Source organism: Camelus ferus, chromosome 3 (genome assembly GCF_009834535.1).
Source record: "Camelus ferus isolate YT-003-E chromosome 3, BCGSAC_Cfer_1.0, whole genome shotgun sequence".
In the NCBI taxonomy this organism is placed as follows: domain Eukaryota; kingdom Metazoa; phylum Chordata; class Mammalia; order Artiodactyla; family Camelidae; genus Camelus; species Camelus ferus.
The window spans coordinates 53,878,049-53,905,703 of record NC_045698.1 but is presented as its reverse complement, the minus strand read 5'-3'; the positions used below and the strand labels follow the sequence as shown (position 1 = coordinate 53,905,703).

At 40.1% G+C, this 27,655-nt stretch overlaps 1 protein-coding gene across 6 annotated transcripts in view; it reads right to left on the bottom strand.

Annotated features, from left to right (window-relative positions):
* Nucleotides 1-27,655, bottom strand: part of RASGRF2 (Ras protein specific guanine nucleotide releasing factor 2) — a 208,639-nt gene that overhangs the window by 80,627 nt on the left and 100,357 nt on the right. For 2 of the 6 annotated variants that reach the window (XM_032475303.1, XM_032475338.1), the window contains 7 exons: nt 27,166-27,232; nt 26,496-26,632; nt 16,519-16,601; nt 11,450-11,698; nt 10,418-10,806; nt 3,218-3,343; nt 586-675 (listed from right to left, as the gene is read on the bottom strand). In XM_032475303.1, coding sequence (XP_032331194.1) covers nt 586-675; nt 3,218-3,343; nt 10,418-10,806; nt 11,450-11,698; nt 16,519-16,601; nt 26,496-26,632; nt 27,166-27,232 — 1,141 coding nt within the window. The remainder of the gene's footprint in view (nt 1-585; nt 676-3,217; nt 3,344-10,417; nt 10,807-11,449; nt 11,699-16,518; nt 16,602-26,495; nt 26,633-27,165; nt 27,233-27,655) is intronic. The other 4 variants (XM_032475309.1, XM_032475318.1, XM_032475326.1 and 1 more) reach the window with 4 other exon arrangements.

Below are 27,655 nucleotides of genomic sequence, written 5' to 3'. Positions count from 1 at the left end.
GCAAGTTTATTTTAACGTACTGTCCTCCTTGCACATAAGAGAAGAGGACAGAGATAATGAATATACGTTTTCAACTATTTAAAATACCATGCTTTTATTTTAAGTACTTCTTTACCCTGAAAATTAACTGACAGCAGCTCAGAAAGCATCACGGAACTACTGGAAATGAATTATGAGTCAGCTAAAGCAATAGGTCCCTCCCCGCTTCCCACCCCCTCCCCAAGCCTTCCCTCCCACCTTGCATATGCTTTTAGCACTGTACTCAATTAAAAGGGAAACATGTGTACTTGATAATTTAGCTAAAAAGGTTAAATAACTCCAGAAAACAACATGAGGGAAATAACACATCCTTCTCGGTTACAGAAGTTCTCAGAAGTGTCATCCACAGACCACCTGCGTGAGACTCATCCAAAGGTGCTTATTTAAAAGGCAGTCTCACATCAAGACACACTGACTAAGAATAGGGAGTTAGGAATCTGCATTCTTAATAAGCTGCCCAGTGGATCACAAGATGCTGGCAGGCAAGGACCACTGACTTACTAGAAACTGCCAAGTATCTCTGCTCAGCTGCTCGTCCCTACTCACCTGGTGGACTCCCGTGTCCTGCTGCAGCCGTGGCAATTGCAAAAGCAGAAGCAGGCGAAACAGAGCAGTGGGAGTTGTCAGCCGTCTGTCCTGGTTATTTAAAAAGAATGGAAATGGCATGGTGAGGCAGATGGGTAACATTATGTAATGAAAATTCTCATTTTCATCCCTGCACCAGATGAAAGGTTGGGCCAAATACCCTGTGCTGTCCTTATTAATAGGCAAGTAACAAGATTCTGCATCAGCAAGTCCACATTAGGTACAGACCCAAGAGAAATGAGAACATTGGGCTACACAGAAACTTACACAGGAACATCCACAGCAGCACTGTTCATAACAGCCAAAAAGTAGAAACAACCAAACGTCCATCAACGGATGAATGGATAAAGCAAATCAAAAATTCCCATATAAGGGAATATTATTTCACCACAAAAAGGAATGAAGTACTGCTACATACTACAACATAAAGGAACCTTGAAAACATCATGCTAAGTGAAAGTCACAAAAAAGTCACATATGGTCTGATTCCATTTATATAAAAAGTCCAGAATAGGTAAATCCATAGAGACAGAAAGTAAATTAGTGTTGCCAGGGGCGGGGGGACAATGGGAATGGGGAGAGACTACTAATGGGTAAAAGCTTCTTTGGGTGGGGGTGAGAAGGAGTGATGAAAATATTCTGGAATGAGACAGTGGTTATGGCTGCGCAGCCTTGTGAATATATAAAAACCACTAAACTGAATAGTTAAAAAGGGTGAATCTTATGGTGTGTAAATTTTATTGCAATATAAAAAATATTTTTAAAAAGTATTCTACATGTTGCTGATAGGATTTTCTTCTCAAAACACAAGAGAAGTGGGGATGGGTACTCAGATCAAAGGAAGCATTGAGAACCTTCTTGCAGTCCCTCTCAGATATTTACACACAGCACTTGATAATGCTGATGCCAACCTCAGTTTTTCCTCACTCAGGCTTTTAGTGAAAATAGTTCACTGTGATTCTGATCTGTAGGGTTTTTATTTGTTTTCCCGGAAAGTTATACAGTCATGCTTAAAATAAGTAAGAGGGGAAGCAAAGGGCTGTTAATATGTCCAAGCATGAGAGCACAGAACAGCTCCACCCTCTCCTTCAGCAGTAGCCTAAAAACATCTGTGGAACAAGGTGGCAAGTAGACAGATGAACAGGCAAACTCTCAGCTACACAGTGAGAAAACGTGTGATACTGTCCCCATTTGGATCCTCCATACTACCATAGATTTCAGCTTCCCTCCTATGTCCCTGAGATTTAGCCATCTCAGGGAAGAAACAAAGGACTCAGTTAATCCACAAGGGGGATGAGGATTTCCAAATGATGCTTATATAAATTTTTAAAATTTTAAATGAATATAAACATATGAAAAGAGACTATAAAACAGAGCTCAAATAAGAGTAACCAAGTGCACAGCATTTCACTCTTGCCTTGGTAGAGTTTTGCTTCCACAGGCTTTGGCCCCAAACTCTGAACTCAGGGGAGTCTGTCCATGTGGCAATGGTCAAGGAAGCTGCCAGGTTCTAAGAATAGTAAAGAGATTTGGCTAATTCCATAGTTGTCCTGTAACAAGCCAGGGAAGTCTAGCTTGTCGCCTTGGTTTACCAGAACCACCCAAACATCAGGGTGACCCAGACTGACCCATGACCCATGACTGACTGTGATGCTTGAAATCAGTTCACTTCCCAAGGACTAATATCTGTCAGAGCAAATCTTGTGACAACAGCCTGACCCAGAATAGCTTCTCTTGGAGCTGACGGCAATGACAACAGCTTCCATCAGGTGGCTATGGCTACAAATGAGATGAACATTTGGAGCCACACACTCTACCTTTTGCTAAGCTGCCTTACTTAGAGCAGGAGTATGAGAATCAAAAAACGTCTACATTTCATGTGGGTTCCTTGGGGTGAATCTGGTTTCATAAATGAATAATTTTCCCTTCCAGCTTGAAACAACTGGCTTAAGGAGAAAAAAGGAAATATTTCAAAAAACACAACTGTTACTTGGATATATTTATTTGAGAAATGGGGAGATTAGAGATTTCTATCTTTTGTTCTGACTGTTCTTCCCCCGATTAGAAAACATTTGGTATATTCTAAAACAAATTATGGAGTACTATTTTATAATTTTTATAACTATAGAAAATATACCAGATTCTGCCACTAGCAATAATGATGACTGGGGTCCCATGCAACTGGACGTGACTTCAGCTGACATAGTCTTCTTAATAAGGTCCCCCCCCCCATTTGCTGTCCCAGGTGAGCCTATTTAATACAGACTCCCCTGGGATTCATGGTAAGGTATCAGAGTCTGGGAACATACTGGTAAAATTCAATTAACTCAGTGCTTAAGAACAGGCTTCTTGACTCACGTTACCCTACACAAAGTGCAATGCAATAATGAGGTCAAATAAATATCGGTTACACTAATGACGTATTCTCTATCTATCATTTATTTTTCCACTATTTGGTCCTACAATTGCTTCCAATTAATTTTCATAACTGAGACTAAAAAATATTTGAGGAGTGAAATAGTAAGACAAAAGACTCAGAACCTAGAAACCATCTTTCACTTGTGCATTTCTGAGTCCCCTTCTGAGCTCTCACCTCCAGGCTGGCGGTAGCGGAGGTGCCGAGGGGTCGAGGGCGACCTGCAAGGTGAAAGTTCTGTGGCATCTGCCGCTGGGGAGCCTTCCACTCCTGCGCGGTCCACGGGCGCAGACTCTAGGACTGCTGCTTTAAAACATCATGAAGTTTAACAACCAGGCCGTAAACTCAGGAGCTTCTTGTCAGTATCAAGCATGGAAACACAAAAGATCGTTATGGATATTAAGCATTTCCTATTAGCCTGCTTTTTTTTTGAAGGACTTTATCATGAGACTGAGTCATTCCTCCTGGCAGAATGCTCATGACACAAAATCGGACTGTGGGTTTTCTCTACCCGTGTCTTGTTGACCTTGCTGAGCCTGGCTGATCCTACTAGCCCCTGCTGTTCAACAGAACAGATGTTAACAAGAACGAGATATGCAGTAGCTTCCGCACACTCCAGAACGTTTCTGCCTCCTTGGAGTGTGAAAATAGGGAGTTTTCCAGATTGTAAATGCAAATGGGGGCTTCATTCGTTCTTTGCTTGGGTTGCTCCCTTAAACCAATTCAACTCTGAATATTTACTACTGTAGCCTCCTCCCAAGAAGCTCTAGGGGATCCTAAGGGTCTAGAACTGCACTGTCCAGTATGGTAGCACTGGCTAAAAGTGGCTATGTAAATTTAAATTAAAACTAACTAGATTTCAGTGATTATTTCACTTCCTCACTTGCACTGGCCACATTTCAAGTGCTCCGTAGCCACACGTGGCTAGTGGCTACAGTCCTGAATAGCATTTCCATCCTCCCAGAGTGTTCTATTGGATAACCCTGATCTAGAGCTACAGGTCAGCAAGTGGAAATTTTACAGAGAACAATTGAGAGGTTTTAAGATTGAGCCTCTTCACTGTAGCTAACATTCCATGAGTTAAAATTCCAGGGTCACATTTAGGCTATTACTACACCCTTTCCACTGGCTTACGAACCAGGTAAAACTGCAACTTTGTGTGTGTTCTCTGAAGGAAAAGCACTGCAAAAATTGCTAAATTTCCAACAATTCTCCATTTCTTTTTCCTTGGGCTTTTCGTCAACCGACAAAAGCCATGTCACCTCCACTAATTTTACATTACCCCTGTCAGGACGATTCTCAACTCCCTCTCCCATGCCATTCAAGATTTCACTCAATCAACTTTACAAAAACCCCTAATGACTTCACAGAAAGCCATTTTTCCACTTGCATGTGATTTACTCCCTTAGAAATACGGCCACAATTCAGCTCTTTTGAAACACAAAGGGGCCGGGGAAGGGAAATGGTTAGAATCTTCCCTTGAATGACATAATTACAGTAAAGCTGGCAATAAGGCAGGATGGAGACCCAAAAAAAGCAGTGCTTAGCTGTTAGTTTTATTATTTCCTAAATAACTCCCTCAAAATTCAGTAATAGAAGGCATCTGCTCTGCAAAAGCAAGCAGAATAGCAAACGCATGTCCTGGGTCTGATTCAGCCATTCACTCCTCTGAGGCAAGTGAGCAAATCGTGTAGTCAGCAATGACACTGAACCCAGAAAACTTCCCAGTGAGAGAGCTGGACAGGCCCCGGACGGCCACTGAAAGACAGGAGGGTGCAGACGAACACTATCAGCAAACGGGCACTTGCAGAGAAGAGAGGCCGTGAAGCGCTGCTTTCTGGTAGGTTCACTTTCAATCAAGTTCCATGCAAACAGCTTTGCCTGCAGAATGAGTGGGCCGATGTGGGCTCAAAACAAATGCTAAAATTGGGAGCACTTTCAGCCCACAGGCAGGCAATTTTCAAACTAAGAACGCAGAAACAGATACTGGGGATGCTGGTGGGGTGGCAGTGCTCTGGCTGGGTCGCACAGCCACAGCCCGAGTGAACGCCAATTGGGAAGGGGACTCAGATACAGGGAGCCGCCCTGGGGCTCTCCACTGCCACCGATTTGATTTTTTGTTGAGCTCTCATCATTGGGTAGAGTCTGGATGTGAGCTGGGCTGGTATTTGTGCTTTATAGAAGAATCCAGGCTAGTAGAAGGTGGGGACATCCTGGCAGGAAGAAAGAGGGGCATTAATGAATGTTGGGTGAGGCTGGAGCATATCTAGGGACTAGGTGGGGTGAAATAAACAGCACTGTCTTTTCCCTCAGAAGTTCACAGGCTTGCTCATCTTGACAGATATTTCCTTTCTCTTCTTTCTCCTCATGTCATTAGAAGTTCTCTTGCCAGGAAATAGTTCAAAGCTGGCATTATAATTACAATGACAATAAAAATCGACAAAGGTGACTAGCATATATCAAAGGGGGTACCCTGAAACTATCTAGCTGGACAGCAGTGGCAGAGACCCACGGAGCCAGTTGGACCTAAAGGCGAAGCTGGTATTGGGCAATGAGGTTTGCGGAGCTGCCACCTGAAGTGAAAAGCAGAAAATGTATCGACTCCTGGCGCAGGATTCTTATTCAAGTTTGCCAACTGTTTGAAGTGTTAGCATTATGCAAAGCACACGCAAACATCTTTCAAATTAAAGACAGATCATTGTTTCCCTCTTCTCTGCCAATCGGAATCTCAAGACTAGACAGCAACACAGCAGCACTCTTGGTGCACGTGCGCACACGCACACACACACACACACTGAACTTGTCAGGCTGACACTGAGGTAAAGTGCTTCATCCATGACTTTCCTAGGACTATTCATGATCAGTAGCGCCTACATACTAGTGCAAAAGAAAAAGAAAAACTAAGTCTGAATTCTTTTGTTTCATCTTTTCAGAAAAATGCCAAAGAGCTCCCTAGACCCCAGTATTAATTCTAAGTGTTTCCTTTATGAGTATCCACAGGACAAATTATTCTCAAGTCTCACAGCAGGAAAAGATGTGCCTGCACACCAATCTATTCTTAGCTTTCAGTATGAATCATGTAATTGATTACATTCAGAATCAAAATCAGAGCAACTCTAAGAACTGCAGAGGACCACACAGTATTCACTGGTTCACTAACCATACCCTTGGCCTCATACAATTTTTCTCCATTGCCTGATTTCGTCTATTTTATTTTTAATCCAGCAGACCATGTGCCTCTTTGAATTATCACCTTAAATACTTTAAGGAACAAAATGGGAAGTAAATACATTAAAAATAATCAGAAGACAGTTACAAAAACAGAAAAGAAATCAAGGTGCAAAGAAGTGGCCAGAAACAAAATGGGTAATGGAAAGATTTGGGGTGGGTCAATCATGGTCAAAATGAGAGAGAAGTGGGGGACGTGTCAGTGGGTGGATGTAACTAAGAAACACCAGGTGCTGAGGAGCTGACATTTCTGGAGTTGAGGCTGGCTCTGATGGGCTTCAGCAGGTGCCATCGGCCACACATGGACACAATCCTGGGACTTCCGCATCACCTATGGTGAGAGGAGCTCTGCATTTAACCTCAACCCAGGAACTCCAAAATCACATTTTTAACCCACAGACCACGTGGATAAACTAACCCATGAACATTCAACGGCAAACCATTTGTTTGGGGGCAATTCAGTGAGAAACAGAGGCATTAAGCCCTCAACTTTAGCTCTCTCTCTAACGTGAGAAAGATCCTAATAGTTCTCTCACCCTGTTATTCACGGGCCCTCTCCATCTGCTGGGCCCTGGTCATACACGATCTGAGCGGCCACGTGACAAGCCCTCCAGCTGCTGCCAGCTGTGCCCACAGTGATTCCACCTCTGCCCAACACTGCGCTGACAGGCCTTTGCAGCCTTGGTCAGTGTCCTTCCCTGGGAGCGTGATGCACTTATTTCTCATTTACCTTAGTCTCCCCGAGTCTAACCTTCTTCCAGCCTATTGCTTCTGGAAAAAAACTACTGATTCCTACCAGTGATCACACCTCTATCGTAGACAGCAGGACAAACAGACGTTATGACACAGCCTCGGACCATCACTATGCACTCGGGGCCTGGGCTTTGAAGACCAGAGCGAGGGAACTTGGTGACCACCATGGAACGATCCATGTGTAACAAGTTAAAGTGCAGGAATTAATTATCACAGGTAATGGGTAGCTTGACTGAAGACAATTAGGACTACAACATGTACCCAGTCTATAAAGCAGAAGAAATTTTTGAAAGTTCTTTCTCTATTAAAGAAAAAAGTTAATATCTATCCTACTAGGCCTTAGCCAAATTACAATGCACTCTCTGGGAAACTGCAAAAAAAAAGGAGAAAGAATCTCACCTCACACCCATTAGGATGGCCACTATCAAAAGAATAGAAAATACTAAGTGTTGGCAAGGATGCAGAGAAATTGGAACCCTGTACACTGTTGGTGGGAATGTAAAATGGTGTAGCCAAATAGTGCAGAGGTTCCTCAAAAAATTAAAAATAGAATTACCATATGATTCGGCAGTCTCACTGCTAGGTATATATGCAAAAGAACCGAAAGCAGGATCTTGACGAGGTATCTATGAACACATGTACACTGCAGAATTATTCACAATAGCCAAGAGATGGAAACAACCCGAATGTCCATTGACAGAGGCATGGATAAAGAAAATATGGAATATACATACAATATTGTTCAGCCTTAAAAAAGAAGAAAATCCTGGTACATGTTACAAGACGGATGAACCTTGAAGACATAACTGTTACATGAAATAAGCCAACCACAAAAAAGCAAATACTGTATGATTTCATTTATATGAGGTATATAAAGTCATCAAACTCATAGAAACAGTAAGAAGATGGTGACTGCCAAGGGCTCAGGGGAGGGGGAAATGGGGAGTTGTTCAATGGGTAGAGAGTTTCAGTTTTGCGAGAGAAAAACGTTCTAAAGATGTGTTGCACAACAATGTGAATACACTTAACAGTACTGAACTGTGCAGTTAAAAATGGCTAAGATGGCCCAAAAGGAGAAGGAGGAAGAGGAGAATTCTTTAGGAGAGTTTTTTTAAAAGTTGACTAGATTCTAGAAAACCCTAGGAGGACTGATTCTACTCTGGGTCTGCTCTGCAGAACTGCACATAGAGTCAAAGCTGGACAAAAGCTGTCCCTCCAAAAGCACTGACGCTTCCTGGCCTCAGAAATGGCTTTCCCCACTGGGGTGACCACTAACCCTTTCCTCATAGGTTCTCTTGCCCATAAGTTTGACTGTGTCCTCCGTCCAATCCACTATCCTTTCTCTTTGGCTCACGGCAGTGACACTTCCTGATTCTGCTCAACTGAACACATTTGCCCTGCTTTCCACCTTCCTGAGCACTCCATCTGTATCTCTTTGGCCATCTGCCCTTAAAACCATGTTTTGACTCCCTTCTCCACATAACTACATATGAGGAGCCAGGGCACCGTCTCACGTACCACTACAGACTCTGTAGCACAGCAGCCCACAGACAGAGTGGTCACACAGTGACTCCTAAATAGACCTTACCGTGTTCTCATCCCAGCCCCACAGGCAATCAAACCAAAGCCTCTGAACCACAAATGTCTGACACTAACACGCTTATTCCCAAAGCTCTCCTAGCTCAAAATAACATGAAAATTCAGACCTATCTCCAGATCTCTCCTCTCCTATTTAACACAATCCAATAAAGGAGGGGAAAGAACCTTCCATATTCTGGGAAGTTCCTGTACCTCCCAGGCCACTCTGCCCTGGAGGGGAGGTTTGAGATAAGCCCCCCAACATCACTCCCTCCCTCCGTGGAGATTCCCAAGCACTGGCACCGGCTCAGACCCCAGATGCACTTGTCAGTTGTGCATCGCCTCATTATTCCTGAGAAGAACCCATCATGATTCTGCTGAAGCTTGTTGTTCCAATGACTTTTTAATTATCTTTCCCTTTTCATCCTCCTTCGTTGCTCACTTGTCAATTTAAAGAATTTCTTGTTTAAAAGGGTGCTACCTTTGTTGATGACAACCACTCCAGTTGAAATTCTATTCAGTACTTCACTCAGGAAGCGTATTTAAATGAGCTGAACTAGAAAGTACATAGGAGCTTCAAGCAAGTAGAAAAGCAAGGATCTATGCTTCCATCTGAGCTATCCTTAAAATCTGGACAGCTTGTCTGACTTATCACTCAATTTTTATTATGTTATCAGTAAATAAATCAGTTACTATGTAGTAAAAAAAAAAGCTGTTTGCTGATTTGGCTGTGAAAACTTTTATTTTCATCATAGAAACACTGGATTATAAAGGAAGGAGATCACCTCCTCTAACCCCTATGTTGTACCAACCTGAGGAGGGGAGGGCAATGTGCCACAAGACACCCCCCACCCCCATTAGTTCACTGAGTGTTTTACCTGATTCATTCATTTAACCAAAAATTTCCACCTGCCAGGCACTGGCCAAAGCACTGAAGGTATAGATGTACATAAGACACACAAGGTTGCTGATCTCATGAGCTTACATGGGGAAAGACTGTCAAGGTAGAGGGAAGAACAAGTGCAAAGGCCCTGAGGCAGAAATGACAGAAGTGTCAGGAAATCAGTGTGAGTGTAGCCTAGCAGATGAGGGAACATGGCAGAAGCAGGGGTGAAACAGAGACAGGATGCAAGTCTCATAGGACCTGAAAGCCTTGGGAGGAAGGATGTACTTTATTCTGAGTGCAATGGGAAGTCATTAGAGAATCTAATCAGGAAACCAGATGATCTAATCCACATTTTTAAAAATCACTTTGGTTGTGTCACGGGCAATGAACATTGTCTCAGACTTTATTTTTCTCTCTATATCTCTGTTGTAATATAAAGTGTTGCCTTGGAAACTAAACTGAAGAAGTCATCTTAATGCTTCCGGGCTAGGGCATCCATAGTCAGGAGAGGCTGGAAACTACAGGTGCACAAGGGAGACCCTGGAGGGAAAGCTCTGGGCTCAGAGTCATGGATGAGGGTGCCCACAGCCTACCCTGATGCCACATATCGTGCTAGGCCCTTTAGCTAACCAGCCTTAACCAAATTCCTCAAAGAACCTTCCAGTGATAATTATTTAGATGACACCATTATTCTGCAGACAACTGACTGCAATTAGCCTTTTAGTACAGGAGGCATAAGGACAGCTAACCTTGCTCTTGTTCCACAAAGGCTAGAGGGAACTACAGGCATTTTCTCTTCTAACCAGCCATCATATTCATTCTACTTTCTACACAGAAGTGGGAAAGTTGGAGAGAAAGGGAACTAGGGTTCCAGAAGGAATGGTGGGGGAGCAAGGGGCCAGCAAATGCGGGGTGTGGCAGCTGGAAAATACCTCTTTGAATACTTCGTTTTAGCTTGTTACACAGATCCACGCGGGGGTTATCTACATGCTCTTCTACAGATCCCGGGCTTTGTTCTGGAGAAGAAAGGCCTCTGCTAAGATCCAACGGTACTTTACCAGTGTGTGGCGGCGGGGACGCAGCAGGGCTGTGGGTGGTGGTGGGACTGCTGGACGCTGAGGAGGTGGTCAGGTCCAATGCGCCTATCCTTGAGTTCAAGGGAGAAGTCAAGGACAGCTTTCTGGCCCTCACTGGGGAGGACGTTCTGGATACAGCCAGCGGTGGTGGGGAGGAGAATTTGCGACACAGGCGTGGGGATTTGCCATCCACCAAGTGTTCGCCTCTGTTGTTCTGGCTGGTAGCAAAAAACAATTCCAACGACCTAAACATAAGGGCAAAAGCTATTAACAGATTGTAGCCAAGTGAAAATGATTCCCCTGATGCCATTCAAGAATATGCTCCCTACATTAAAAGGCCACGATAAAATCGCATTTCTATTGCTGGATTTGCCTACGTTTAAATGCTGCGTGTATACCACATACTTGCCAAAGGAACGCAGACACTGTTGAGGCTTTGTCTAATCCCTTGCTATCCCTTGTCCAAAGACAAGTAACACTGGTATCTCTGGGACCTTGTTAGAAATGCAGAACTCCGGCTCTGCTTCAGACCCACTGAATTTAATAAGACTGGCAATTTAACAAGATCCCCAGGTGATGCTCATGCAGATGAAAGCTGGAAAAGCACAATTGTTTTTTTAAAAAAAAAAAAAAAAAAGATGGAAAGAAAGAAAAGCCCCAAAACAACAGAGTTAGCTTCCAAATAATCTCAGAGAAGCAAAGTCCTCGTGGAGACTTCAGGATCTGCAACTGCTTCCCTTGGGAACAACCTGTGACCTCTACTCACCCCGTCCTCTGGCGGGGCCTGGTCAGCTCAAAGCCAAGCCCTGCAGGTGGGGCTGCCCATCTACACGGAGACCCAGGGACCAGGTGGGCCACACTTTCATCACAGGCTAGTCCCAGGCCTACCTGACGGGAATGGAGGTGAAGGGCCTCTTGTATATGTCGGAGAGTTTCCCCAGAACCACGGCTGCCGTCGTGAAAATCCGATAGGTGTGCAGAAAGGTGTTGAGGAAATCGATACTAAGAAACCGCAGGTCTGTCAGCCGCTCCAGGAGGCGCTCCACGCTGGCGTAACGGATCTGGGGCACTTTGCAGGAGTTGAGTGTTTTGCTGAAGCAAATGTCGGTGTCGTCCTTGTGAAGACGGGCATCAGACCTATGCACAAGGCAGGAACATGAGGACAAAACCAGGGCGCAGCTGCCTCTCAGGCCCTGAGTATTTCAGTATGTGTAAATACCCACTTGTGTGTGGGCTTCTCCTTGCATTTGATAAAAGATGTGATATGACATATTACAAACAACAAAGCAGGTCTGTAAAACATTAAATATGCCAGTATAATTTAGGAAGGTCAGAATTAATCGTGGAGAAGGTAATAATTTATTTCACTCTGTGTATTCCTTCTGCAAGAGAGGAAAAAAATTCTCCCTCTACCCTTCTAAGTTCTTGGCTGAGACCCTGTACTAAAAGACAGATTAGCAAGAGAGAAATAAACAAGTTTATTAACATGTATACTTCGTGTATACATGGGAGATAACCAGGGGAAATGAGAAACTCAAAGAGGTGGCTTAGAACTCAGGCTTAAATACCACCTTAATTGGGAAAGGGAGGTGGGGGGCGAGTAGGCCTCTCAGGGGAGAGTAAGTGGTTTTTAGGAAAGATGAGTGGACCTTAGAAGAACAATGGGAGGCATGTCAGTTAATGACAAAGTGCCTGGGTGTGGTGTCAGTGTCTAGTCTCTCCTGTGACAAGACTCAATCTTCCATGGTTGATGAAACTCCTGGGAGGCTGATTTATGACAACTGAGTTCTTTTTAGAGGGTCTGTGTTTAGGCACCTAAAAGGAGTTCGGAAAAAGCCTCTCTCTGCATTTGCTGTTTTTCAAGCACCAACAGTTCAAAATGATCAATATACCAAACTGGCATATTTTGGGGCAACATATTCTGCTACCTTTCACTTCTTTTTCTGGTTCAGTCATGTTTTATTAGGAAATCAAAGCTAAAAGCCCTACTTAGGAGGGGCATCGCTTATAGCCTTAAATTAGAATATCAGAAGTGTGCCTAAAAAGTAACAGGGAGGTGGGGAGGAGGGGGAGACACAGATATCACTGCTACTATCTGTGGTTATTTCTTTTTTTCACTTCTCATTTTGTACATTTGTGCTTTCCCCCTTTTTTCTCGATTAAACTGACTAATAGATTATATTATTGAGTATTTTTCCCTCTGGAACCAGATCTTTGCTTGATCATTTCTACTATTTTTCTACATCTTAATACATTAATATCCATTCTTATTGTAATTATTTCTTTCCTATACTTTCTTAAAGTTGATTTTGTCATTCTTTTTCTTAACTTCTTGAATTGAATGCTTTCTGGTTGATTAATGCATGAATGCTATCCATTTTCTGAATACAGTTAAATCCATAAGTTGTGTGAAAGACTGTGTTTTCATTATGTTTTCAATATTCTGCAGTGTTAAAAAAAAGTCTTCATAAAAAAAGGTAATAGGTGTAATATAGACAGTGACCTTTTCTAGAGATTTCCCCTAAACAGCTGTCCACCTGCAAAGCTGGGCTCTTCTCATCCTGTAAAATCTCCCATCTGGCTGCTCCCCAACCTGTCACCCTGAGGCCCTTGCACTGGAAGCCCGCAGCAGCCTTTCCAGGCGGACAAGCAAACTGGGAGGAAGATTCACACAGCAGCCGTCAAGATCCTTGGCTGTTTTCGGAGCCCCCAGCCAGAAGTGCAGCTTTGTTACAAAGGGCAAAAGAGGCAGGCACAGAGGCCAAGTTCGTAGATGAAAAGCTTGAAAGCCGAGGGTGAGTCCCAGTGGGGCTCAAAGAAATGCACGCCTTCGCTAGGACTGCCTGCAGCCTTCACATTACCGTCTGAGACCCCGTGTCTTCCTTCACTGCAGCATCTCAGAACAGGCAGTCAATGAAGTCCTGAGTTTCACCACTTGATCAAATGATACACTACAGGGCCAGTGATGTTCAGTGAGGCAGCTGCTTGCTAAGAATCAGTCGGCTTGTTAGAGTGCCCTTAATTAGCCCTTTCAGCACTTCGAGGGATTTTAAATTATATATTTATTTTCTTTTGGATAAAAAGAAATCAATAGCTTCCTTAGCCTGCTCATGGAAATATTCCACCCCAAAGTGAGCTCAGTGCAGGCAGAAGTCTTTTACTTGCGGGGCTGAAAGAGCACCTTAATGAACAGCTTACTTGTGGCGAGGAACTGACCAAGGGTGGCCTGTTGGTTTTAGTCACAATACTGATCCCGAAAATACATAAGTGCATCTTTTGAGATTCTTGAAAATAGCACGGCTATTTGTCCACTTAGTATGTGACCTGCAACCAACTGTACTTTTGTGGTTCTTAATTTTTCTCATTTGTAAAAAGATCTTAGAAACTTTTATGAATCAATTAGTCTGTCTAGAAGATGGCTGAGGTAAGCACTTTTTCTCCCACGATTTTTCTACCAAAAGTCCCTATTTTCTAAGAAAATGGAGGTCACTATTATTAAAAGACAGCAAGTCTTATCCTACATACATAAAATATAAAATATCACTTAAAGGGATACAGTCACTTAATAAATGTCATGATTTTGTATTCTAACCATACTTTTGAACTTTACATCTTTTGACTATAATTACTTTAATCAAATAATAGGAGGAAATAATATATTGTTGCCAACATAAAATTAAAACTAATTACACTGCTGTCCTTCAAAATTATGATTACATTTTCATTTTAAGAAAAGAAACTAAATATTATGAAATTATTTAATTTTCTTTTATTGCACTAAACAAGATACTACTTTATTTCCTAAGGGACTTTCAAGAAGATATAATGCATTACGTCAGCCTCCTATGACAATAACAACTCCTTTTTGGTAAATACTTAAAAAGCAATCTCGAGACATCAAGCCCAAATCATCTATTATAATTAGTAAATTTTAAAAGGAAGTGAGTGCCTGCAAAGTGATGCAGGATAATTTTTTCTTTTAACTCTGCAAAACATTTTTTTTTCATCATGTGTAGCCAGGGAGATATGCAGGGAGGCAAGAACACAGAACTTAGGGTAGATGAGGGCCATAAAGGAGACTATCAGAAGGAACAGATTGAAAACTCCTCCCCTGTTCTCTGAGGAGAACCAGGCTCAACAAGGCAGGGGAATAACAGAAGGAAGAAAGATATGAAATATGTAGAACTCTGCCTTGGGAATACATCTAGTATAGTATGGCTGGACATCAAAACATGTGTTAACTCCAATAGAGAATTCTTACAGCCCAAGACACAGGCTTCTGCTCTCTCAGGAGAGTGGTTCCAACTCATTGCAGTATCACCTCTTTGCACCCAAAAGCAGGAAAGTTTTGGTCTATATAGGAGGTAGTTACACAAACGAGGTTGGACAGGGACATTAGTCAAACTGCTATCATAGAAGACAGAAGATTCACTCAGGTGCCAGCCATAACTAGGTCAGGCACAGAATTAAAGTTTGTATCTATATATTAATTTTTAAAGTGAACAAAAAATGTATGTATAGTGGCCGTGCAGCTGCCCTAGAGTTTAGGAGCTTACACCTTGGCTGTAAAGTCCAGTTCACACAGTCTCATTCTAAAGCAGACTGGACTTTCATGGCTGTCTAACCTTTAAGAAAGTACTTTTAAAAATGAATAAAAATAATATATATTATTTTGTGAAATACTAAAACATGAATACTATGGTAAAAAAATTAATGAGAGAACTAACCTAGTGATGTGAATTTTAAAATTCACATCATGTGAACATTTGACTTAATATTCCATACTTGGTTTTAATTTTAGCATCATACATTTTTAACTAATCTTTAACTACCTAAAAAAGCTATGCTCAATTAAAAACCTAGAAAACTGAATGAGAAAGGAATCTTTGCCCAAGAGTTTTAAAATGACCCTACCCAAAATATTCTAAAATTTGACTAGTAATTTTAAATACTTCATTCTTTTATATATTTTCTGCAGTAATTATGGCACTAGTATAATTGTACTCTGCCTTCATCTGACACAATAATTAATAAGTTTTAAAGTTTGTACCATTGGGATAATGCTAATTATAACTGACACCGATCAGAAGAGAAATGTTAATTTTTTTTGTCTTAAACAGCTCAGATCTAAAAAAAAAATCCACATAAAAAGGCATGGAAGACAAACATTTTCTTAGATTCATGTAACTCTTTTGGAAAGATATAACAGGACTGCTTTTTAAAATACATTTTATTCTTAGAATTTGGCCTGTAAATGAAAGTAGGGAACAATTTGGTCAGCTTCAAAATCCTCCCAAAACAAATTTTGAATTTGGAAACAAAAATGTAGAGACAAAAGCATTAATATGAGAGCTATGGCACATAGTTATTGATGTAACTTCTCATTTTAAACTTATACCTTCTTTCACATTAAATGATAGGATTTTTTTTGTTGTTGTTAACAAAACATGTAGAGAACCAGATGCCAGCCCCAGACAACAGCCTCTGGGGCAAATCCATATATAGGCGGTGGGTAAAATGGTACCATGGAAAAGCAAGTTAATTCATGTTGAGTGTCTTCAAAACCTAAATGTTCCTCTACAACCCAGCCTGACTAATATGATTCATACCAACTGAGAAGACAGCAGAAGAATCTGCTGTCCACTCTCTGACCTTGGACACATCTGGCTATCACAACTTTTTATACTGAACTTGAAAATTTTGATAGGCTTTTGTCTTGAGGAAGGCACTGGTAACAATATGAAAAACTACTTTTCTATGCTATGTCAATAAACTATGAATCTGAAAAATCATTTTGGTAGTCTTATTTATAATGGCATATCATGAATTAGCACTTCACCATCAAACATACTCATAGTATGAAGCAGAATCCTACTGAAGCAATGTTTTATTCAGGGTTTTACATTCTCTACCAGTTTGACGATAAAAAATGTAAGGGAAAAGATTATCACACTTACTTAATCATATGTGGCACAGTAACTTTGGAATTTTCTTCAAACACTATAGTCATTAAACCATTACACCGTATGTTGTCCACACACTGTGAAATTAAAAAATAGACAGTTACAACCCACATGGAAACCTAGGCAGATCATAGAGTCCCAGAATTATTTACAGCCACAAAAACAATTGTTTCTCATCTGTGCACATATGCACACACATGTACGCAGATAAACAATACACATTGACGAACAGATTCAATATCCAAATCCCAAAACTGTGCTCCTGGCACCTCAGGATGGATATAAGGGCTACAATTTCCTGGAATGTGTTTCCCAAGGATTCTGAGCCCACTGACACATCAGCACAATTCTCTGGCAGCACAACTTGAGAAGTTTATACCTTCAGTCAGTGACTGCCTCTGCTATATTCATTCTCTGCCATAGGGAGTGGTATGGGGCAGGCAGAGTAGAAATGGTAGCTTCCTTGGATGGAATTCATCTCTCTCACTAGTAAGCTCTGTGCTTGTTTCTCGGTGTTTTTTGCCAATAAATTCCCACATTTTTCTCTAGCAATTTATACTGGCACCATGTTGGTTTGGTGAGGATAAATTGTATAATTGTATAAATCCTCCTGTTTCTGGCACATATAAAGCCCTCTTCATCATCTTCTCTTTTCTTTCTAAGAAGAAAACTCAGGAACTTAGGCTAATTTTTTCTGCCTTCTTTATTTATAGCTACACCTTATCCATTTAAAATTTCCCTTTGCAATTGCTTTGGTCTTAGAGAAGGATTTATTTTGAATTATACACACGCCCTTTAAATAAAACAGAAGGTGAAAAAAAGATTCAAGCAATTTTTAAAATCAAATTACTTTTGGTTACTGTAATTAAATGGTGTGAAGAAGCTGACTGCCAAGTGATTTCACATAGCTTCGAACTCAGGGTTTATCCTAAACCCCAATGTCTAATAAAAGAGTGAATATGCATATAAGAAACTCTGGGTCACTGGCATCCCCTGACTGTTCACTCTACTTAGCATATCAGCCATTTTCATACTTGTTTTTCCTTAAAAATTTGTTCTTTCATATCTTACACCATTATTTCCATGACCAGATATAGAAGATCTCAACTTCTGGGAATAAAGTGAAATATTTTAAAGTCCCCCTGAAATTCATGTCCTCAGACATCTGTAACTTGGAGTTATCCTTTGTATGAATAATTATGGTTCTCTAACTATAAATTAGATTATATGTGCCTATATGTGAGTTTGTACTATATCTTATTCCCATAGGTAGATTACAATAACATATATAGTAAAACAAAAGTCAAGTAAGAAAATCAGAGACGATTTGAACAAAGGGTGGAAAATAATAAGATGAAGCCTGGAATCAAGGCACCACACAAGCTTTATGTTAAGAAGTCCAAAACACTTGCTGTATGTGGTCCTCAAAATTAGCTGAGCTACTGAGTAGCCAACCTTTCAAAAGGGGGCCATGTGATCAGCTACAAAATTCACAGATTAATAGAAACTCAATTAATCCTACTCTGAGTCCAGAGGAAAATTATCTCATGGGTTCTCATAAAGAAAACAGAAGAGGGGAGGGGATAGCTCAGTGGGAGAGTGCATGAGGTCCTGGGTTCAATCCCCAGTGCCTCCATTAAAAAAATAAATAAATAAATAAACCTAATTCCCCTCCCCTAAAAAAAGAAAACATTGAATAACACTGTCCTCAACAACATCCTTAAAGTAACTACAGTCTTTACCAAACTGTTTCCAATAAACTCCCTCAACACTGGTTGAAGAGTACAATTCCACATGAACCACTCTGTGGTGGGCCCCAGAGAACGTAATCTTGCCCTGGCTGGTGTGGTTCCCAGAACAGATTTCACTCTGCAGAAAAGGGTGGGTATGGGCTGCTCTTCTTCAGGCTGAATAAATGCTGCTTCTCCTATCCTAGTTGGTGTCCATTTCGAGCAGCTGTAAGTTGGACATGGTATTCGTCCCAAAGTCTTGAAACTGTAATATCCTAAGATAGTATCCAGTTGTATGCAGCCAGTGTTTCCACCAGTGAGGCAAGCTACCAGTAGGTGGGTAGGTAACCTCCTGGGCCTGAAAGCAGCCACATCACCTCTCAGGCAGAGCCCTCTATCAGGGCTAGACAAAAAGAGACATCAATGATTCCACTTCTAAGTGCAAACATACAGGAGGGAGGAAGAGATGAGGCTGGCTGGCATGTGAGCTTATAATGGAGAAGATGTAAGCTAGAGGCCAGCAGAAGTCAGCTGGAGTCAGGAGTCTCGAATTTGGGTTTTATCCAGCAGGCAGGTGGGAAGTCACTACAGGTCTCTAAGTGGCCTGTTTCTGTTACAAGATCTACAGCTGGCCTCGTGGAGGCAGTCACTGAGAAGAGAGAGGAATGAATGGAGAGATCACCAGAATGATATTCTGAGTCATAAATGAAATGATTCATGCCTCCTCTGAGGCAGCCCATGGGAATGAAGAGGCAGGGATGGAGGGAAACATTTTGAAGAAAGAAATATTGGAAATTGATGAGTTACTGAATAAAATCAAGAAGGAAGAACAGGGTAACATTCAAAGATGATTATCACTATTAGGCAATTTTGAATTAGAAAATGCAGTGGAAAATGCAAATATGTTTAAAAGCGATAAAGCCTGGCCAAATGTCTTGAATGACACAGAGCTTAACTAAAACTAGTCTATCTTGTGGATTCTCAAGAGCACCAAGAAGATGCACTGATTATATGCCATTAGGGATGTTATTAAACGAGGAGCTCACAACTGCGTTTGTTAAGAACTTACTATGTGACAGATACTGGGCTAAATGCTGGGAAGATGAGGGCAGGTAGCAGAGAAAGAATATATGAAAGAGCTTTAAATATGAGTAAGGCAAACCACTTTAAATTCATTTTCCTAATTCCAAGGGGAAAATGCATTAACATTATCCCTGTTCTTATGAAACTATGAGTGTGGATTTTGGGGGCATAAGGAAAAGGCTTGTATGGGGACAAGACAGACAGGACAAGACAGACAGACAGGGAGAGAAAGGAGGGGATAAGTGATCCTTCACCCCAGCGACTTTTATAGCTCTTTAGACTTTTTAGTCTCAATGATTCTTAAGCAGAATGAGGATGCCACCTGGATAACCAACACAGGAAGTGGGAGGACAGAGATGGTGTTTGGTGAGGATTGTGAAAATGAACAGTGTTCCTTCAATTTCCTTTAACATTCTAAGCAATAGCATAGTTACACAGCCAACAGCCTTAGGATGACATAGGACTATAGTTTCCACGTACAGATTTTCTATTTGGTTCTTTGACAGACCAGACTGGTCCTTTTTACACAGTGGTCTATTCTTTTATTTCCTTCTTTCTTCCTTCTCGTCCTTCCTTCCTTCTTTCCTTCCTTCCTTCCATAGCTTTATTATATTTTAAACATTCTTTTTTACAGTCTTTTCTAAGTTATTGCTCTATTATCTGAAGTTCCAGCAGTGCTAACTTTACTGCTCAGTGGATCTTCTGACTCTTGCTCATGATAGATCGTTTACTCACAAGATTCGTAATTTTCAATTTTGAGCACGTCATCATGCGTCCTGAACTGCTAAAGTGTTGCTAATGTAGTGACTTTGTGTTTGCTTCTACCAAGCATTCTTGGGATAGCAACAGTCCAAAAATTGTTTTTGTGTAAATTTCTCAGTTTGGAATTTTCATACCATGTGAATATTATAAATCTGAATTTCAAAGCCATAGGCCCAGAAACACATTAATTTTTTTCAAAGGAGATTTTAAAAATTTCAGAACCCAAGACAAAGACAAACTACTTTATATCTTTCTGGCTTACTGGGTGGTTTTGAGTTCTTATTTCATGGAAGGGACAGCCTTCCAATGCCCAGGCTTTAAACAGGGATCTCAATTCCTTTAAGGGGCCCAAGGATACCCCTTGCTCCTTCTGCTAATATCCCTCAGGTGTGGGACCAATATCTAATCTAAAATCATTCCCAAGTCCCTATGTCTTTAGTTTACATGACTTCTGCCCTGACTTTAAGTTCCTTTGTTATTTCTGGCAACTAGAGATTTCCCTTTATATTTGTAAATATCACCAATGTATAATTTTTTAAATTATACTGATCCTATGTATTAAACATTTCTGGATTTGTAGCTAGAGGGGATCGAAATCGGTGCAGTCCTCTACAATGCCAGAATTGGAACTTGAGATAAATGTTTTAGATCCAAAAGAGAAGATTTATGTGACTACTTTTGAACATCTCATTATCCAATGTCAAACCTCATTCATAAGTCTTTTTGATTCATTGTGTTAAGCATTAAAATTATTTTCAATAGGAAGACAAAGAAATTTTCACTTACACCCAAGTTTCAGGAGAAGAAAACACAGCTGAACCATATAGCTCAAAAGATTAATAAAAAGTCATATTTAATTGTACAGAAAGGTCTTTGAGAATTGACACACACTCTTCATCTATGGGATAGATGAATATGTATATACACATATATACATACATGTATATATAAAACATATTATGGTATATTTACAATAAAGGCATGGTTTTGAAATGGACTCCTTATTTCTTAGGGGTTCCACAGAGAGGCTTCTGTGACAATATGAGTGTGAACAAAGAGGTCTCCTGGAGGGTTTGGGTCCACCAATTCTACTTCAACCAGAGTATTCTGCTTTTAACTCACTTCCATTTTTATTACTGTTACATTGAAGAAAGCATTCTCTTCCAGAAAAAAAAAAGTTAAGCTACAATAGAATTTGTATTTATGAATGTGTGTATGAATATATTTACATTGGAAGCCATGGTATATATTCACAATTATATAAGCACATATCTTGATTGTGTTGGGGAAAAGAGATTGATCCCGGGGAATATGAATACAGTTCACTTGTTTAAGAAGACATGAAAATAACCAGGGTGTCACATACCTTTAAGGACACACTGAATTTACGTGAATTACTGTAAACCTTGATATTAACAGGATAAGAAAAGCAGATTCCTAGGTCACAGCTATTCTAGTTTGTGACTACTACAACTAGGGGCAGGCCTGGGAATATGCACATTCACAAAAGCCCCAGGTAATTTTGATGCAGGTGGTCCTTGAAGGAGGGTTGAGAATGGCTTCTCCAGCAGGGTTTTCTGAGGGTCTTGCTTAAGGTGATATCTAGTCAAAGGTCAGTGGTCGACTATGTCACTATATTTTTTACCTTAATACTTCTATGTAGTGGAAAGAAAAGGAGATTCAATTTTTCTTTTAATTCACCTTTTTATATTAAAGTAAAAAATCCAGAGAAGCTATTTTAAGGGAGGAAGCATTCAGTGTGCTACAAATTTGTCTATACAAGGTCTATATTTTGACACATCTGCCCAAACCAAGAAGCTTAGAGGTGAATTTTAATTCTGCATTTTAGTTAATACCCATAATTACAGAAAAACCTGTTTAATACACCATTATGTACGACAGTAGGACGTGCACAAATGAAAGCACTATACTGAACTGAACGGTCAAATCTTCAGCCTCAAATTTTTCCCTATAAATAGATGAAAAAGGGAAGAATTATTGGTCAAGACCATTAACCACTTGTACATTTTGTTGGAGGCACCAATGGTTAATTATGACCTTACTGGTGGAACTGAAAGTATAATTAATCATTCAAGCAATTGTTACTTCTAAAAATTACAGCTTCAGAGAGAGAGGCCTGACAAAGCCAAAAGTCTTAATTTTTGTATAGAATTCTTCATGTGAAACCGGGATTCTGTCAATACTCAGGCAGCACTTTATTATCTCAAATAAGAGCTGCATGTGATTACTATAACATGGTGCAACAGTTTAGCAAGGTGGTGTCAAATCAAGGTAGAAAAAAATTAAAATTTTGCAAAATAAAAAGTGACTGAAATAAAAAGACAAAATAATGGAGAACATATTCATAATTTGGACTGAAAGAAAATGGTCATTTCCCTAGTCAATATGGATAGCTCCAATGGATAAATGTCCATTTGGTATAAACAGACAACAAATAGAAATAGTGAAATGTTCATATCACTGATAATTACAGAAATGTAAATTAAAACCACTAGAAAGTAAGAAACTTTCCCATTAAATAAGAAAATGTGATAAATGTGACAAAACTCAACACTGGCAGGACTTAGAAGAAAGCTGCATAGATACCTTGCTGTGATGTCATGAAATAATGAGTTATATACTTCTTGGAGCATTTGGGCAGACTGCTGAGTTACGTTTCATGAAGTCATGCCAGCAATCAGGCCCTCCGTACCAGCCTTAAACGCTGCGGGCAAGATACACCAACAAAGGACCTTGAAAGGGGGAGAAACTCCTGCACAGAAGATGTTTAGCACTACATCAAATATTAATGCTGAAACTTGGAAACTGCCCATATGCCTAATTATTCAGAAAGAGCTAGAAAAGTGGTACGTTAACATGGTAATGTGTGTGTGTGTGTATATATACATATAAATAAAACATATATACTTGCTATTAGAAGACATCAATAGGAAGAATTCATAGGAATATGGGAAGAAATAAAAAGCAAAAAATGATTCATATATACACCGAGAGCTAAACTGTTAAGTTATTTCTGTATGGCAGGACTGTGAGAGTTTTAAATATGAAACATTTGATTTTCAGAGCAAACTTTCTCTAATTTAATTGTGCAAAAGTGATCTGTGGAGCTTGGTAAACCGGGGAGGGGGGGTGTCTGGAATGTGGGTTCAGAAATCTGCATTTCAAAAAATCTCTCAGGTAACCCTACATAGTTATCTGTGGAAAATACTTTGATTAACATTTATTTAGTGGTCTGGTTAAGTTCCTTTTTGTGTCCATATTTTTACATTTACATAATAAAATATTAAAAAGTACATTTTTAAGCATTCCAAATGCTCATCTGATTAATAATGAATATGTCCAGAGGCATACCTGGGAGACTGACAAATTCCATCAATGTATGTATAGCCCATAACTTCCCCTATAAAGTGAAAATGCTTTAAGCAGAGAACAAAACCCAGTTGAGATGCAGGCTGCTGAGCAGTAGGCTAGGCTCAAACAATTGTAAAGTAATTTGCCTCCACCACCCACCATTCAAACCCGGCATCGGGAAAATCACTAAGTATCCCAGAATGCTCACTGCCATACTCAACTTTTAGAAGCAGTTAACCCGTGACCACTCCCTTCATCTTGATACATTTTCTTCACTGGACATACTGGACACCACACCCCCTTGGCTATCCTCCAATTGCACTGCTGGTTCCTTCTCAGTCTTCTTTGCTTTTCTCCCTGCTTCCTCACTCAGTCCATGGCCCTCTTCTCATTTCTACCTACATTTACTCCGAGTGATCTCAACAGTCTCACAGCCCTAAATACCATCTAAATGGCAGAGCCGCCCACCTGGACCTCTTCCCTAAGCGCTGCTTACTTAACAACACCACTTACAATCCCACAGCTTACTTAACAACACCACTTACATTACTTTTTCTTTTTCTGTTTCCCCCCTTGTACATTCCCCTTCAGCCACACACTCCTTCATGCTATTTCTTAAAATATGCAGAGTCCTCCTACTCTAGAGTCTCTGCAGTGGCTATTCCTTTTGTTTGGAATGACTTTCCCTTCATTACATATCTACACGGTATTTCCATGACCTTTGTTTTTGGATCTTGGTTTAGATGTCTTCTTCATAATGAGATAACCACCTTTTAAAAACTGTACTGATCCACCTCTACCTCCAGGTGCCCAATTCTTCTTATCCTGCCCTATCATCATCTAACATGAAATAGTATATAGTCATTTATTATGATTACTGTTTATTTTCAGTTTTCTCCATGCTAGAATGTAAGCTACACAAGATCAGGGAATTTTTTGCTTTTGCCTCCTGTTCATGATCTATCACAAGTGCCTGAACAGCGCCTGGCATATAGCATCACTGCATAAATGTATTTGTTGAATGGCTGAAATCTTAAGTGTCAAAGCCACACAAATATTAAGGCTCGACTGAACATAGTAATTTTACATAATGCTATTACCATCACTCAAAAAGATACAACTTTCTGTTGTTTCCTTCTCCAATTCAATTGTACACATAAGCTAGTACAATTTAACATACTAGGCATAGCAACTTGGAGAAACAGGACAAAGTTGTATACTCAACTCAAGATGTAGTCTAAGTAGGGAGTCTCACTTGGACGCTTCTGGAAGGCAAAGTATCAAATTCTTTCTTTAAAGGACCGAGCATAGAATCATTCATGCACCCCATGGGTCTTTTCTCCCTTACCAATGCCTTACTAGCACATTAAGGAAGATCACTTAAAGTTTTTATCAACTCTGTATCTCAGGAGCCCCAGTTACATCATAAGGTAGAAGCTATAAGCAGTTGGCGAAACATCTTTGCCTGTATTCCTATTCTCCCCAATCTTCCTACTCATTTTGGCTTCACAACACATACAAAATTTTGCTGCATTTTGTCTCCTTCCCTTTATTCACACTCACCTGCCTGTCTCCTTGAGAGCAGGGACCATTGCCATATCCCTGGTACCTACACGAACCCTGGCAGCACATCGTGATTGCTCAATTAACGTTCGTAGAATCAGTGACTGATTCAGAGTTTCATAAAGTAAGAAAGGCATTGCAGAGACATAATTAAGTATTAATTCACACAGCACAGAGCTAATGAAACTATTAATAAATCACTACAAGGATTTGTAATTATACAAATATACAAGATCCCATATTTTCATTCCTTTGTTAGCCAGAAAAGAAGCACCTTAACTTCACCTATTTATTCAATCATCAAAACACTCCTGGGAGTAAAGAAGTAAAACTCCAGTGTTCAGTAGAGGATAGTGAGAGTGCTAATAAAAGACCTAGGTTAGAGTCCTGACTCAACACAGTCGTGTAACTTCTAACAAATGCTCAGCCTTCCAAACCTCAGTTTTCTCACCTGTGAAATGGGACTACTATTTCTGTTTACCTTCAGAATAGTATTGTGAGAGTCAAATGAGATTAGGTCTGTAAAATTTCTTTCACATATAAAAATAATTATTTTTCCTATTCATTTTCTTTCTATTTCCCTTCAGCTTTCAGTCACTCAGAAAAAAATTAAGTATCTGAAGAACTATGATACAGTTCATATTTATACCTGTCATATATAAATTACTGTAAGCTCTTCAGAAAAGGAAGGCAATGAAATCTATAGGAAATGCCTTTCCTGTTTGCCCCAAACTTCCTTGAGTTAACAACTTTGAAGATAATTATCAAACTTTCTTTTAATATTTTCCTTACACAGCTTTCCTTTTCATCTAGTTTGGTTAATGGAGCCAAAAGTAATGTGGAGCTTGGATTTAAGAACGCCCAAGCCCCATCATCACTAGTTTTGACATTCTTTCAAATCCTGAATAAAAGCAGCAATTCCCTAACTGGGCATTGCTGAGCAAGGAAAGGGAAGCAAATCTGTTCCCTGATTGTTTGCAGATAAAACACAGAAGCTCATTTTCAGACTTCATGTAACAGACAGTATTTCTTCTCTGATTTGATTCCTTAATTTGTGATTTCTCACCACAGTCCTTATTAGCTGTTTTTACATCTCTCACCATTCTCCTACCTCAGTAACAAGCAAATAAACTTTAGTGGGGTCATTGAGAATTTATCGCTAACAGGACAGTTTTAACATTATTCAACACAACTGATTACATTGACAGCTTGTACAAAAATGCCCAGGAAACAAAATGCAATGACTTCATTTCAGGTAAATTCTAAACAAATAACAACAACAACAACAAATGATCCAGTATATTGAAATACATAGTGGTGATGGTAGTGGCCATGGCGACCAGACATAATATTTTAATAAAAATAAACTGACTCTAAAATTCCTCTCCCAAAACTTATGCTATGAAATTAAAAACAAAAAACAAAAACAAAAACCAACTGATGGCAAAGCCTCTTGCTTACCTGACTTATGTCACTGGTCCAGGCAGCTTTCTCCTGGCGTGAAGGTGCTAACAAGACTACAGTGAAAGGGGCAGCATCAGGAGGCTCCACCACTATTTTAAAATCCAGGTGTCCAAACACTTGCCCAGAACCTTTGGCTTCAACACACATAAGCCCAACAATTAGATATGAATACAAACATATGAGTGATAGCTGCTGTCACATAATTCTGGTAATACAATTGACGTGCACTTAAGTCCGGAATCTCATTTCAGCAATCTGGTGCTGCTTGGGTATGGGGGTGGCTTTGTGAAGCTCACAAGCAGATGAAAAGGCTGAGATCAGTAGGTTACTTAGGACTAGGATCCTGTGCTCTTTCTCATTTCATGTTTTTTTTAAATTTCCATAATTTACAGAATTCCAACGTTCTAATTCAATTTCTTTCTTCTCTACCACAGAGAAGTCACTATCATGAAACAAATTCAGTAAAGTGTGAATTCCCAAAGATGGCTTAACAAGGCTCGCAGGTTAAAGGGTTCAACAGAATTTTTCATCTATAAATGAATTCAGGGAGTTTATTATCCTTTACTTACTTCCTGCCTCCTTAAGCAGCTCTTCTTAGCTATGAATGAATAAAAACCATAGGACTTTTAAATCCTAATATAACTCTAAGTGGTAGAATGTGACTTACAGTCATCATCGCTGGCATCGGGCTCCTCCACCAACGTACATTCTATTAGAGAGAGAACTCCACCTGTCTGGAAACAAAGCGATTTTTCATTAAGAGGATGAGCATCTTGCATAGGTCAGAAGCTATGATTTGTAAACCTTACATTCATTTATGGTTTTGTTTTGTTTTTTACATTTTGGAGGATTTGGAGGGGGGTGGATCAGGTTTGTTTGTTTGTTTGTTTAGTGGAGGTACTGGGGATTGAACCGAGGACCTCGTGCATGCTAAGCACATGTTCTACCACTGAGCTATATACCCTCCCCCAATGTGTATGCGGTGGTTTTTTTTTTTTTTTACATTTTTTGTGTGTAAACCTTACATTCAAATTGCCACAGAAGAAAACAGCAATTCTGCATCATAAATGATATTTCATAGAGTCTAAAATTAAACTTGGATGTGCAAAAGTAATTGAATTCACTGAACTTCAAGATTCCCACCACCCCACCCATTC